Source organism: Crocodylus porosus, unplaced genomic scaffold, assembly GCF_001723895.1.
Source record: "Crocodylus porosus isolate Cpor-Errol unplaced genomic scaffold, CroPor_comp1, whole genome shotgun sequence".
Classification (NCBI taxonomy): Eukaryota; Metazoa; Chordata; order Crocodylia; family Crocodylidae; genus Crocodylus; species Crocodylus porosus.
The window spans coordinates 67,309,031-67,323,835 of NW_017728950.1; the positions used below are offsets into that span (position 1 = coordinate 67,309,031).

A 14,805-nucleotide genomic window follows, 5' to 3' on the forward strand; every position below is an offset into this window, starting at 1 on the left:
AATTCAACAGTTTTAGTGGTTGATTACCTAGATAAATGTTACTAAAATCATTCACTAACATAGCAGGAAAGGTTGCATGTTCATTAACTAACATTTTAAATTTGGGGGTGCAGTACTAGAGCTGGTCACAAAATTGGAGAACACATGCATGAGAAGTTGACTATTTTCATTTAATTTTTCACCAGTCTAAACTTTGACAAGCTTTATTTAAAACTGTTCATTAACTGTAACAAAGATGTTTAAATTAACCTACTTCAGCTACTTTTAAAATGTCTGAAAGATTACTTCTATTTCACTTCTGTCTTTTTAGGGTTTTTCCTTCAGTTTCCCAAGGTGCAAACACAGCAGACTTGCGAGGAATGCAAATTAATGATTTGCTGAAGTGGGTATGAGATCGAGTATCCGGAGAAAATTATTTAGGAAAGAGAAGTAATCTGGTGTTTGAAATGCTGAAAAGAAAACTTTGTCGGTGTCACAGTCTTAGGCTTCTCCTTCTGGTGCTAATTCTTTCTTTCTTAGTATTTTCTGTTCTAAAAATCAACCAGAAGCCAGACCACTTAAATCACAGACATTTGTACCTGACTGGTGAAGACCCTGCCAGCCATATTAACTGCACCAAGATACTGCATGGTGATACAGAGGAAATTCAAAAAGTAAAGCTTGAGATGTTATCTGTGTCATTTAAACAACGCCGTAAGTTGACAGCAAATGATTATATTAATATAACAACAGATTGCACTTCCTTCATCAGGATGCGGAAGTATATTATGGAACCCCTCAGCAAAGAAGAAGCTGAATTTCCTATTGCCTATTCAATTGTGGTTTATCACAAAATTGATATGTTTGAAAGACTTCTAAGGTCAATCTATACTCCTCAGAATTACTACTGCATTCATGTGGACAAAAAGTCTCCAGAATCTTATCTGGCTGCAGTGAAGGGAATTGCATCATGTTTTGATAATGTCTTTATTGCCAGCCAAATGGAAAGTGTGGTGTATGCATCGTGGAGCAGGGTACAAGCAGACCTTAACTGCATGAAAGACCTCTACAGGAGGAATACAAAATGGAAATATTTGATAAATCTTTGTGGTATGGACTTTCCCATTAAAACCAATGAGGAAATTGTAGAGAAACTGAAAGCCTTAAAAGGTGAAAACAGTTTAGAAACTGAGAAAATGCCTCCAAACAAAGAAGTACGATGGAAAAAACATTATGAAATTGTTGATGGAAAGGTGAAAAACATGGGTGTGGACAAAAAACTACCACCTCTTAGTACACCAATTTTTTCTGGCAGTGCCTATTTTGTTGTTAGTAGGAGATTTGTAGAATATGTGTTAGAAAACAGCAAAATCCTTAAATTTATTGAATGGGCTAAAGATACATATAGCCCTGATGAATACTTGTGGGCTACCATTCAAAGAATCCCAGAAGTTCCAGGTGCAGTTTCTTCCAGCAATAAGTATGATGTTTCTGATATGAATGCCCTTGCCAGATTTGTGAAGTGGCAGTACTTTGAAGGGGATGTATTTAATGGTGCTCCCTATCCACCATGCCATGGAATTCATGTCCGTTCTGTGTGTGTGTTTGGGGTGGGAGATTTGAATGGGATGTTGCGGAAACACCACTTCTTTGCTAACAAATTTGATACGGATGTTGACCCTTTTGCAATTCAGTGTTTAGAAGAATATTTGAGAGACAAAGCTCTGTATCAACATAAAAATTAAAATGGTACTTTGTGCTTGGTATGATGAATGTCTTGTATTGATGATACTTTTATCTGCATATCAGTGTATGTAATGAGGATCGACTGATGTTGCACCTTACTTATCACTCTGGCATGAGCTTCAGAAACTCTACTGGGTGGTGCATACAAGAGGTTATACTGGCCCACTCTTTCCCTATGAATATTTATACTGCAGATTCTGTTGGAGGGGGCTGAAGCTCCAAAGTACATATTTAGGACAAAGAAACTTTGGGTGGTCTAGTGGTTTGTAGGTAACATTTCCTTTATTGTTTTCTGTCAGTCATGCTTTTTTTTTTTAAATCTCTATATATATCTACAAATATTTTATCTGAATGCTAAAAAAAATTTTTCAACTCCACGACTTCTGAGACTAGCACCTGATTTTTTTTTTTTTTTTTCCCTCCATAATTTAAAGTTTACTGCCTGGCAATGAGGAAAGGGGCCACAAAGAAGCTAGGATCATGCTGTAGGCACTGAATCTCAGAGGAAAAGTATCATGAATTTAAGAAGGAAAAAAGGGAATTGACCAATATGCCAAAGCTAAAACTTCTACTGCAGTTCTGAACATACATTATCCTCATTTCAGGGTAGGGGGGAGAGAGGAAAAAAAGCTGAACTTGCATTAAAATGTTTGCCGACTAACAAAGCCTTTATATCTAACATACACCCTTTTTAGAACACAGTCTTAGTTTTTGTACTTTTAGCTACTTAAATTGGATGATTTTTTTTAAATGATTTAACTTCTAAAGCAATATTTATAACTCTAGTTTGCAATGCACACCTCCTCAGGGAAAATGATTACTCTGTGCCTGCCTGAGTTAAGATATAAATGCTCACATCCAACTTACTGTAGAAAATATCACATTCTCTAGTATATTTAAAAAAATCTCTTTTACAAAGACTGAGTTTAGATGTGTTGTGATACAAATCTGTATATGATTTCTAGAGCTGTTGGGATCAACGTTTTGACAGAAGAAACAGTTGAGACAACATGCTTCATCCCACAACATTTAAACACTTTACTGAATACACAGAGAAAATAAAGTATTTTTTAAAGTGAAACTGTCTCTTTACCTTTTGAAATCCTCTCTCTCAAACCACTGTCAAAGTATGACTGATAATGACCTGATACAGCCAACTTGGAACAAATAATATGTGTCTTAAGTAGGTTCAACCCTACCACATTTGTGTGAGAATCTTATTACAATAGGGACCTAAAACTGACAATAACGTCTTGGCCCTGTTGTAACTGGTGATGCCTATATTGACTTGAAGAACAATTGTTCACTACTAGTTCAGTTTCTTCATTCTAAAGATTCTAACCCAACAATGATATCCTTTATATAGCTGCATGAATAAAGTCAAGTATGCTTTATCTGCATATAATACATTCCCAAATAATTTACATCATGATTTCTTTTATTCTTTGCTGTAACTACACTTGAGGATCAAACACCTGGGCTTGGGTTTAATTTTTCCTGTGTAGATATATATTAGGTAAATTAGCCTGACACTTCCCAAGTACTACTCTGATCCCTATTCCTTTCCCTTACCTTAATGGTACTCAGCTGCGCTATGCTTCTAGATTAAGTTGTTGCTCTGCTTGCATCCTCCCTATCTGATCTGATGCTCTGCTTCTTCTCCTTGCATAATCTACCACTGACTGGGCTGCCTGCATAGGCGACTGGTATGGGGTGCATGTGCCCCTCTTGACCGGGCTGGTACCGCCTGAGACGGCCGATGCTGATGCTGTTGGCAGGGCTGGTGTCCACCTTGATAGGGCCACTGCCGTTGGTGGCTATGCTGGTGCCCCCCTAGATTCAGAAGGTACCAGTTACTCATGGCTGCCTGTCCCCTCAATCTACTGTGTGCTACATACAGAGGCTGCTTGCCTTTTGTGACAATTATGCTGCAGGTTGACAACCCATGATATGATCAAGGACTATATTTTATTGCACGGAGTAACATATATTCAATTACATGGTGAAAAATGGTTGCAATTTTTTAGATGAATATCCCTGCCCCACCTCCCAAAATAAGCTCAAAGCAGGTAAGATTGCAGCCAAAACAGCTCTATGAACTTTACATATAAACAACTCAACCCAGGATCTTATAGAAAGTATGGCACACTACCCTTTAAGGTAAACAGTTCTGTTGTAATGTACTTCTTCAGGGTAATGAAATTACATACCAGTGAGTCAGTCAGCTGATTCAGAAACATGGGCAAACAATGCTGTCAGTTAAAAATGAATTGCTACGCCCAAGTTCAGCTTTGCTGTATACATGTATTATCAAAATAATGTTTCCCCCTACTTCTACCTGTAGTAGGAGTTTAATGTATGTAATATAAGCCATCTGGGGGAAAATATCCAGGTCTGCCAATACGACCATCAAAATAGAAGGGCAGACAGCCAAAGCAGGCACCATTCTTTGACTCACAAGTGGAATACCAAAAGATGTCATCCTTTAAGACCTCTTTTTCAAAACGGGATTATTCCTGAGGCAATCTAATCGGATCCAATCTAACAAACTGTCAGGTCAGAGTTTAGATGCCTGTGTGATGTGTTCTTACCGGGAGGGTTACTATATGCTTGCTCTCTGGTCCCACCAGCACCCAAAGCTCTCCTCAAAATCAAAGCATAGCCAACCTGACCTTAATAGGCCTGAAGATCAGAGAAATCTTTCCTTGATGATCAGGACTACTGAAGCACTGAAATGGTTGTTATCTTTTGGGTGGGGAACTAATACCCAACTCGGGTCTTAGGAATACTAACAGAAATACGGATGGAGAAAAAACCAATGGAAGATCTTCCAAGTGATGCCAAAAAATGATGGACAGGGCTCTAACTTCGCAAAATGAATTTCTTTCCATATCTAAATAGATTTCATAGACATTTGGGCTGGAAGGGTCCCCGGAAGATCGAGTCCAGCCTCCTGCCCCAGGGGCAGGAAGTCAGCAGGGATCATAGGATCCCAGCAAGATAAGCATCCAAATGTGTCTTGAAGATGTTCAAAGTGGGTGCTTGAACTGCCTTTGGTGGCAGGCCATTCCAGACCTTGGGGTCTCTGACAGTGAAGAAGTTCTTTCTTATGTCCAGCCTGAATCGGTTGTGGAAGAGTTTGTGATCGATCTTGTCATCCCTTGGGGCACCCTGGTGAACAGACATTCCCCCAGATTGTGATGAGCACCCTTGATAATCTTATAGGTGGCCACCAGATCACCCCTGAGCCTATGCTTTTCCAGGCTAAGGAGCCCCATGGCTCTCAGCCTCTCATCATAAGGTCTGTTTTCCTGACCTCTGATCACGCGTGTGGCTTTCCTCTGCACTCTCTCAAGCTTCTCCACATCCTTTTTGAATTGTGGAGCCCAAAACTGGACGCAGTACTCCAGCTGTGGCCTCACCAAGGCCGAGTACAGCAGGAGAATGACCTCCCAGGATTTGCTTGCGTTTTGCTCGCTTTACTAGCCGCAGCATCACGTTGAAGGCTAGCGTTCAACTTGTGGTCAATCATGATCCTCAAGTCCCTTTAATCTGTAGTGCTACCCAGTGTAGCACGGCCGAGCCTATAAGCATGGTGCAGGTTTTTCCTGCCACGGTGAAGAACCTTACATTTTTCTGTGTTCAACACCATCAGGTTCTCATCCACCCATTTCCTGAGCCTGTTAAGATCTGCCTGGATCACCCTCTTGTCCTCAGGTGTGGATGCTTTACCTCAGAGTTTGGTGTCATCAGCAAACTTGGCTAGTCCACTTCTGACATCAATGTCCACATCGCTGATGAAGATATTAAATAGTATAGGCCCCAGGACAGAGCCTTGAGGGACCCCACTGCTGACTGCACACCAAGACAATTGTCTCCTGTCAACCACCACCCTCTGGGTCCTACCATGGAGCCAGTTCCCCAGCTAGTGGACTGTGGTGAGGTCGAGGCTGCAGTTAGCCAGTTTAGCCAAGAGGTGATCATGAGATACCAGATCGAAGGCTTTTTTAAAGTCAAGATATACAACGTCAACCTTTTCCTCCTTGTCCAGATGATAGGTCACCTGGTCATAAAAGGAAATGAGATTGGTCAAGCAAGACCTACCCACAACAAACCCATGCTGGGTAAGGTTCAGGATATTGCCTTCAGCTATTCTGTTAAGGATGGCCTCTTTGATAATCTTTTCCAAGACCTTCCCCAGGATAGAGGTCAGGCTGATGGGCCTGTAGTTTGCCAGATCTACTTTCCTCCCTTTCTTGAAGACAGGCAACACATTGGCCTTCTTCCAATCTTCAGGCACAACACCAGAGCGCCAAGAGCTCTCAAAGATCTGTGCCAGGGGCTGAGCTATGATGCTTGCCAGCTCCTTGAGTACCCTTGAGAAATAAGGGGAACATTTTGTGATAGTAATGACTAAATTAATTTCTGAAGCAAACAGCTTGCCTGCTCAATGTATCTGTAGCAAAAGTATCTGCCTGCCTGTTTTAATTGCTGAGCAATTCAACAGATTTGGAATTTACGCTTGTTCCCAATGAGGTTGGTGGGAATGTCTGAAATAGAGATCCTTGCTCCAGGTTTGAAAAGAAAAGCAGCAGCCTCAGATACTGTTGTGAAGCCTGGAGCTCTGCTTACAGCTTTTAAGTGAAGCGTGCAGTCTAATTTTTTAGTAGGAAACCAGAAGGAAACAGGCACTTCCTGCTTTCTTGAAATTCACTTTTTCTCTCTGAATATAAGCAACCTTATGCCTTTGCAAAGAATAAGCACAAGTCAACTGTATGAAAAGAAGTATAGTATGCAACAACCACAAGGATGATCTAAGTGCAATATCCAGAGGATAATTCCATAGCTAGACTTTTCAGCTGAGCAGAGCAGTGTTGTGACAGTCATTTTTTGTGAGCCACCAAAACAAAAACAGAGATACCAGACCTATATGATTATTTTAATGTATACCTTGTATACATGACACTGACAGGGAAGAAGTGTCATGGGACTCAGGTCTTGGTTTAAAAATACTTGACATGTCAGATTTCCAGGCATCAAGTTGGGAACATTCATGTTTATGCTTAATATATTCTGACATCTAAATCCTATGCAAAATTTAACAATCTAATTTTATTAATCCCACTGCCTAGATTGTGACTGCACAGACTATCTAAATTTCCTTGTTCATTTACACACACTGTAGTTATTGGTAGGAAAAGCTTTTAGACTACCTGATGACAAAATTTGAAAAAGGCAGAAAACATAGGACATTTGGTACATAGCTTTGTTGCACACTCTCCAACCATTTAATTGTTGGAAAAAGAAAGAAAAGTCACTCACGGTTAAAAAGATTTCACCTTCTGCAGAATGCTTTTTGTCATTTCGTTGGCAGTGTGAATGGAAGTAAAAACATCAGCAACAGAAAATGAACATGAAGTGGATTTTTTCAACTAATGGGCTTGCCTCCAGTTTTCTGCCCAGTATTGTTGGGGGTGGCCTAAAATGTTTGCATTGGGTTAATTTAATTTGATCCACATCAAAAAAATGTGCCAAGGTGACTTGGGCGCAGTTTAGACACTGAAATCGAAAATTACAATTCTGAAACCCTGGCCCAGCTTCTGCCTAGCCCTAGAGCTCCTGGACTCCAGAAGTGGCTATTTTTGCTTAGGTGCCTGAAGTTCTGCTTCTGTGCATGCCTGAAAGCACTTCAGTCTTGAATGAGCAGACTAGATGACACCTAAACAAGTCAGGACACAGAAACTAGGCATTCCTCTGCCTGAGGAATAAGTGTTCTCAGAGCATATTTCCAGCTCTACATGAAGGTGCTTTTTCGTAAAGCATAGTAGAAAGAGCTGATTGAGCTCCAGTTATGCAATAGGCTAATAATCATAGCATTCACTAGGGAGTGAGAGATGTAGGCTCAAGCCTGTTTTCGCTTGATGGGATTGAAATTGATGTTACCCACCTCTCTGGGGAGTACCTTGATCGCTAGGATAAAAGTCATTCCCACTCGTACTCCCTTTCTCACCTAATATATGATGTTTGCTTTTCTGCCCAGTAGAAAAGCATTGGAGTGTGTCCCTCTTCCTGAGCTAGCCTTGTGATTAGGGCAGGCTTCAGAAGGTGAGAAAAGTGGGCCCATCAGGTAAAGGAAAGCACTGCACTTACGCCTCCTACATCCAGGGCACATACACCAACCACTATAGTATTGTACAACAGGGGGCACCAACGCCCTAGTTCCATGGTTTAAAAAAAAGGAGTGACCTCTGGTCTATTTTTGCATTATTGAGCTTTCGTGCCTACCTTCAGTAGGGGATTCTGATCACAAGTACGTAGAGCAGCTTCTCTACAAACCTACATGCAACACCTGAGCTCCAGAGAAAGGTGTGGTTTAAAACAAGTTCCTGTCCCTGGCATTTCATAGTGGCTATTCTAGGCATCTCCCACACAAAGTCATGGCTGGTTTGGATCCTATTCAAAGATGTCTTCCTCTCCCTGTGCACACTGTATGCAAAGCTTTGAGGTTAAACTCCAGTCTAAGGGCAAGACAGCTACCAGCTGCAATGTTCTGAGTTCCAGAGCCTAAGTCCCCGTTTGGACCTAGCCTATTATCACCCACTGGGCACATCTACCTGTGCATTCATGAGCCATAGTTACAGTACATTAAGTTTAGTACCTGTAATAACAGGTACTAACTTAATGCTCCATAATCAGCACTACTGTGCAGTAGTGCTAGTGCACATTTTTTACGTGACACTAATGCGCAGTAGGCTAATTCTACTGCACATTAGCTCATTAGCAGGGCTTTCAACATGACACATTAATGCACACTGGAATTAGTCTACTGTGCTTCTAGTATCTTGTGTAGAAGTGCCCACTGAGACGTATGGCTGTGGTGCTGTGGCAGACTTGCTGACCTCCCAAGTGTAAGTCCTTGGGTTCAAAATCCTAGTCACCTGGAGAAGCATAATGTAGGAAAAATATACCTGAGGTAGTCTTTTTCCCCCACACCCTATCTCTCCCTACCCTCTGGCTTGTGGGGTACAAGAGCAGCAGCTGGGCATTATAGTGCAAGGTGTTTTGAGAAGTGTAGTTCTAGAGCTGGAGTTCACTGCTGTTGAGGGGGAATTTCACCTCACTTCTTTGCCACCAAAGCCTATTTTGAAAGGGCAAAAAATGCTGGTTATGGCAGCAAAAATCAGGGTCAGTTCTCCCCCCTGTAGCAGCAAACTCCACTGATGCTCTACAATATAATGATTCCCAAGATGCCTTGTGCTCCATGACACATTGCCCATGCCAGCTACTTGCCACAGCCAGAAAGGGTAGGCAGACTGTGGGATGGTGGGGGAAGGCGTCTTCTCCCCTTCTTCTGGCACCTCTCCCATTTGCCCACCTCGCATTACACTGCTTCTAAGCTGCATGCTCCCTCTGGCCAGCGATACCTTTTTATTGGATTAAAATCAGTTTCTCAACCCTTGGGTCACGACCCAAAAGTGGGTCACAAGAATATTTGAAACAGTCACAGAAAAACGCAGGAAAGCACAGGTCTCCCCTTGCAGGCTGGCAGCTTCCCAGCATGCAAGGAGCTGCTTGGGGCAATTGGAGACAGGGGGAGCCACATGCATCTGGATGTGCACATGCATGTGGCCAGTGTACAGCCAGGCAGGATAGTGGGAGCAGCCTGGCAGATTCGGGGTTGAAGAGCCAGGGCTTGATCTTGATGCCTGTCCAGGGAGGTGTGTGCATGTGTGTGTGCGTGTGTGCTTGTGTGTGTAGGAGATGGGTGTGTGTACGGGGGTGGGGAGGTGCCTGCTGACACTAACTTCTAGAGAACAGGCAGCTCAAGTGAAAATAAAGGAGAGGAGGGATAGGATCAAGGCACCAGCCAGAAGAGTGCATGGGTCCATACTATGGGCAACTTTACAATTCTTGTTAGTTCATGGTCCTTTCTGGCTGAGTCCCAGTACTTCGTGGTAAGCAGAGTCTTTCAGTTTGAGCTGGCTAGATCAGCAGATTTCAGAGGAAATGAGAACAGGATGGCTGCAATGCTAGAGGTAGAGAATGAATCACATTTACATGCTGTGAATCGGAAAGCCTGCCAGACTCTGGTGATGTTATCAGAGTGCTGCTCCACAAGAATTCAGTTTATTTACAGTTGAAACAAATTAAACTGTAATCATATGGATATCAGGAAGATGGCAGTGCCCATGTAAGCAACAAAAGTGATCAAAACCATAGAAAGACCTGTATAGAAAGGGAATGTGAAAAGCTTAGGATAGTGAAGAGATAAGCATTTAGTTCAGACGGAAGATACATGAGAGGGGATGTGACAGAAACATGTCTGGAAGCAGTATACTGAGGACTTTTCATCATTACTAATGCTCAAGAAAAAGGCACCAGCTAGTAATTTAAAAAATGGTAACACATTTTAAACTGATGAAATATATGTACAAAATAGAGGCCTGGATCATAGTAGTATTAAAAACGTGACCAGTTTTTGTGCATAATGAGAAAATACACAGTAATATTACATCAGATAAAATTTATAAGGAATATACAATACCGTACTTCAAGATATTAATCAGCTTCAGACTAAGCTACAAAAGGAAACCTTCTTGTCAAGCTTTTTTGCATCTTCATCTGAAACATCCAGTACCTGAAAATGTCAGAAAAAGGATGCCAAACTATATGGACATAGGTCATAGTGTTGCAAAAATTTGCGGTTCGTTTCTCGGGAGGCACGCACGCGAAGAAATCTCAGACACACACTTATTAGCAGCACAAAAGGTGTATTTGCAAATAGGGTCGGAGCAGAGTCAAAGGACTCAGATTATTCCGCACCCCCGAGGAACTTTTTCAGCTGGGTTTTATCCCTTCCCTCCTGGGCACGTGTGCAGAAACAGGAACTCTTACAGCTCATTTCCGGTTCATACAAACATGTATGTGATCACGTCACTTCATCCATCGCATGTATATTATAATTAACTACTTAAGTATGCAGGGCAGAAAAGTAAATATGCATCAGCTAATTGCGTATGCTCAGAAAGTTCTTTAGGTCACCAAGAGTTTAAATCCCCCCCATTTTCAAGGACACAGTCAGTTGAATTCCAGCTTCTGTAATCTGCATGAGAAGAACCAAGAGGAGTGTGGAGGAGGGAGAGTGATTTAGCATAAGAAAAACTGTAGCAAAGCTAGCTAAGAAAGAAAAGTCCTTGGCAGTGTTTTTTCTTATCAGGTACGAGATGCGAACTGTGCAGTTCTAACAACACTCCATTTCTAACAATATTATAACAATACTCCATTTACTGTGCATTTCTAACAATAGGAGGATATGTGCCTATCTGTGGGAGAATGTGTGTTTGTCTATGTTGTAGTATTTTCATTAAGGGAAATTTATTGTAGTCTAGTCTCCGGATTATGTGTGTTGCTTCCTTGTTTCTCAATCATCTTATCTGATATTAGATGCACTTTTTGTTATACGTAAACATACACCAGTTAGTCATTTCTTCTGAATTAAACCATAGTCACCTTTAGGCTCTTATTATTGGTTTTAATGCCACTTGATAATCAAATTATCTAAATTCAATGTTATTTGTGTAAATATGAAGCTGCCTGATAAGATAGGGAAGCAACAAAAAAGCCCAAGTCTACTTCATGTTGCAAAGTGCAAGCCTCTTAGATAAAATAATAACCTTCCAAAGCAAAAATAGTTTTGTTAAGTCATGATGGACATTTTGACCAATTTAGAACCATCTCAAAAACTAGGGTCCATTATTCAGACAGTAGCTCTTATATATGGGATCCATATGTAATAATATCGAGACACAGTTCATGGTTGTGTGTGAGAGTGCAGATTCCAGAACTAATAAATTATTCTGGAGAAAATGTAATGGGCAGGCAAACAACCTATTTCATTCAAAAGGTTGCTTAAAACCAAATTTGGACCAATCTTAATAATTTTAAATAATGGGGCCTAATTAAACAGCACATTTGCAGCTGCAGAAAACACTTATTTCCCAGTATTTTGTTTAAACAAGGGTCCATTGCATAGCCAAATGTCTTATGCTAGGGGATTGCATATAATATGGCAGTGTACAGACTATGACAAAGGCAGACAAAACTTTTGGGGTAGAGGCAATCTTTCTCTCTCTTATTAGACCAACTAAATAGTAGCAAAAATTCTTTATTTATAACCTTTGAGGCCCAAACAGTTTCTAGTATAGCTGGATGTTAAGGTTTGTTGCTACTGTCTTAGTTTTCTTTCATTAAGAGCATACACCTAGCATGCTGCAGAAGGTGTAAGGAGATAGTAGTCCAATGGGTATTTTTTAAATTAGTACTATACTTACAATCAAAACTCTACGTAGAGCTAGAATAGAGACCAAACTGTTTTAAACACACGCACTTATTCAAAGCTGTACTTCATTGGCTGGAACAACCATAAAAAATGGTTTTACAAAATGGGAAATAATTTAATGTAGACAAGTTTAAATTTTGGTTTACCAGACCTTTTTTTCCTATCATCTTACAGATGCATATAAAAAAATTAGTGTAAACATCTTACTCATTTCACTCATTGTCCCTGCTCTGTTATATTGTTTGTTGCTTTAACCCAGTCATTAATATTTGTACAGTATTCTCTCATTTATATTTGCTTGTGATACAAATGTGGATGCCTTCCACAGCATAGTATTCCTTTGAGCTTCTGATTTGCTGAGTTTCTTTAAAATGTCAGCTGTGTCAGATTAGGGACTGAATAAGCACCTTGCACATTTCTCTTAATACCAATGTAAATAAGTTATAGCTGACTTCAGCATCCTGTACAGAAGGAATAACCTGCATCATATCTGGCTTCAAAACAATTACCTCATTACAACAAATAATTCTGTGCAACTCTTCCCTAATAAATGGCTAAATTCATTCTTGTTTTCAGGTCCCTACAAAGTTAACTCAGCTCTCTTTGGGTGGACTAGGGGGGTGAAAAAGAGCTTTTCAGAGGTAAGAAATCCCAAGAGAAAGTCTTACTCAAACTGACCCAGAACCAGCATACACTGAAAAGAGAAGTGGCCCTTCTCTTCAGTCCAATCATGTGAAGGTTTAAAGTTTAGTACAAACACTTATGTATTCACTCAGATACCAATAGGTAGCCAGTGTAAGTCATAGAGGACTCATGTTACACTCTCCCACTGCAAGCAAATTGCTACATTGTGATCTACCATTGGTATTCATCAAGACAAATAAAATAATATAAAACAATTTGTATTCAATTGGGAAAGAGTAGATTTAGAACCAATGTATTAAGTTTCTGCCCTTTCTTTATTGAATTTTAATAGGAATGCTACTACAAAGACACCGCAGTATTTTTCCTGGGATATTTTAGCACAATTAACAAAATACTCAAATCACAATATCTTTCTCAACATAAACATTTGAATTGCCTTGTGAAGAGATACTACAGGCTTTCCTTGCTTTAAAACAGGACCAACTATTCCGCAAGTCTAAGGGTGGAAATGGATGTTTCCTTTGTGCCACTGTAAAAAAAAAATTATGGTGGCACTAAGCGAAAGCGAACAGATGACCGTACGTTTCATTGCACTACAAGTGTGCAAATTTGTGGCTGCCACAGGCAGTAGTATTAAATTGGGCCACTTTATTGTGGCGTATGTCTGTCTGTCTAGTTATGGTGGAAGAGCTTGGGTAGCATAAGCTGCCCACACTCACTTGCCTCCCTGGGACAGGGGCTCCACAGGCTTGAGGGCTTAAGTCCTGGACATCCTGGGAATTCCCAAGCAGGACCAGCCCCCCAAGCCTTTGGAGTGTCCCTCCAGGAATGTGTCTGGGTAAGCAGAGAAACTTGGGGCTTCAGAGTATGTGTTTGCAAGCAGGTGTTCCTTGCTTGCAAACACACACGCATGCAACACAGAAAAGGGATTCCCTTGTGCCTGCAAATGGAGAGGATGGATCCCTGTGCAAGTCCCCCCCACTTCCCTGTGTGCAGACCTGTTCAAGGAAATCCTCTGCAGAGGGATTTTCCCATGCATATCTAAAAACATGGAGGTGGGGCCCCCTTATGAGTTCCCCCCTCCACATTTGCAGATGCACAGGGAAATCCTTGCAGAGGGATTCACTCATGTGCATGTCTGCAATGCAGGGACAGGGGAGGAACCTGCTTGCAGATGTGCACCTAGCAAAGGGGGCAGGCAACCAGGGGATATCTCTGATCAGATGATTGCACTCCAAAGACATGTTTCCAGCCTAAGAGTAACAGATGGCACTGAAAAAGTTAAATGGCAATTTAATCAAATATATTAGAAGTCTTCCCACCCCCCAGCAGTATATTTGTAAGGAAAGTGCTATGCCTTTCATCACCATGCACTGTTGACATGTTTCCATGCTCCCTATCATCTTTGTCCTCCTCCCCTCTCCTTCCTGGGGCATCTTGGCATTGTATTTAGTTGATGGTGCTGAATACACATGTACATTTTGAAAAATATACACATACATCTGTTGGGTGTTTTGAAAATAAAATTACAAATATGCAATTTGTTCTTAGTAGAATTGAGGGCTGTGTGAAACAGCACTGTTTTGTTTCAACTTCTGTTCCACTGTTTTGAAGGGACAGTGTTTCATTTTGTTTCATTTCAAAGCACTGTTCTGTTTCATTTCATCATAACTGTTCCACTGTTTCAACGTTTTGCCGATAGGCTATAATGGGGAAATCACAAAAATGCCTAAAACTTTGTTATTTCTTGCCTGATTCGGATGGAAATTGCAGAGATGGTAGCCCCTTCTGAGGGCATGAAGTCTGCCAAGTTTCAAGGAGATAGGTTTAGAGGTTTCTGGGAACCCACACCTCAAACTGTTAAAAGCGAAACCTGCGACACTTGCTGGCATCAGGAGCCTCCTGTCATCCAGCGCACAGATCCAGGGGTCTTCACCCCCGGAAAGAGTCAGGCACAGCCCCACAGCCCTCCCAGTGCTGCAGGCCCCCAGATCTGTGTGCCGGATGAGAGGAGACTGCCACTGCCTCTACTGCCTGGGACCGGCACTGAAGCCAAGTAAGCCCGGCTTCAAAACTCAAAACGTTTTGAAACTTTC

General features: G+C 41.3%; 1 protein-coding gene across 1 annotated transcript; it reads left to right on the forward strand.

Moving 5' to 3' along the window:
• The first annotated feature begins 312 nt into the window (after positions 1 to 312).
• GCNT1 (glucosaminyl (N-acetyl) transferase 1, core 2) lies at positions 313 to 2,806 on the forward strand. Its single transcript, XM_019555348.1, has one exon. It carries the CDS (start codon positions 447 to 449, stop codon positions 1,722 to 1,724), a length of 1,278 nt encoding a protein of 425 aa, XP_019410893.1. The 5' UTR covers positions 313 to 446; the 3' UTR covers positions 1,725 to 2,806.
• Positions 2,807 to 14,805: the final 11,999 nt, after the last annotated feature.

Coding starts and splice junctions, on each gene's coding strand:
- GCNT1 (XM_019555348.1), top strand. CDS start 447: ATGCTGAAAAGAAAACTTTGTCGGTGTCACAGTCTTAGGCTTCTCCTT.